The sequence below is a fragment of the Antrostomus carolinensis genome, unplaced genomic scaffold (assembly GCF_000700745.2).
Source record: "Antrostomus carolinensis isolate BGI_N321 unplaced genomic scaffold, ASM70074v2 scaffold24894, whole genome shotgun sequence".
NCBI classification, from domain to species: Eukaryota; Metazoa; Chordata; class Aves; order Caprimulgiformes; family Caprimulgidae; genus Antrostomus; species Antrostomus carolinensis.
Genome location: NW_010313174.1, coordinates 74 through 702, shown reverse-complemented (window position 1 = coordinate 702; position 629 = coordinate 74). Strand labels below are relative to the sequence as shown.

Sequence of the window (629 nt, the reverse complement as noted above, 5' to 3'; positions counted from 1 at the left end):
TCCCTTTGTGAACTCATGTTGACTGTGCCTGATGATTGCATTATTTTTTTAAATGCCTTTCAATAATACTCAGTATAATCTTCTCCACAATTTTTCCAGGAACTGAGATTAGACTAATAGGTCTGTATGATATACTAATATGTGTTGTCATAGAAAATTAAGAATTTAAACCTGTTTCAAAGCTCATATAAATATGAGCATGATTTTTAAGAATGTTCCTTAAATGGATGTCTTGAGTATTCTTATAAGAACTAAGTGTTAGAGGTGAGGATTTTTTTAATCTTTTTTTTTTGTCTTGTTCAGATACAAAATGGAAATGATAGAACGAAAAGCTTCTCAGAATATGGAAGGAGTCATAACATTACATAGGTGAGCAAAACTGAACTCTTTCTGTAATGATTCACTGAGAGATTTAATTATATTGCAAGTACTCTCTGCAAATGAGAAGATTAAGTTACTTGTGATGGCTTTCAATTTAGAAATCATTTGTATTTGTTGCTGTCTGTAGAGAATTAGCAGGGCTCATTGGCAGAGCTTTCAACTAGATTGGAAGGGGGAAGGGAATATAACTGGGACTGCTAAGAATAACCCCAGGGGAAGCATGCCTGATGAGCACCACAATGGCATTC

General features: G+C 34.0%; 1 protein-coding gene across 1 annotated transcript in view; it reads left to right on the top strand.

The window, feature by feature from the left end:
* Positions 1-373, top strand: part of MRPL39 (mitochondrial ribosomal protein L39) — a gene marked incomplete at its 5' end in the record, with an annotated part of 6,760 nt that extends 6,387 nt beyond the window's left edge. Inside the window, one exon of the mRNA XM_010167274.1 lies at positions 304-373. Coding sequence (XP_010165576.1) covers positions 304-373 — 70 coding nt within the window. The remainder of the gene's footprint in view (positions 1-303) is intronic.
* Between the last annotated feature and the right edge of the window lie 256 nt (positions 374-629).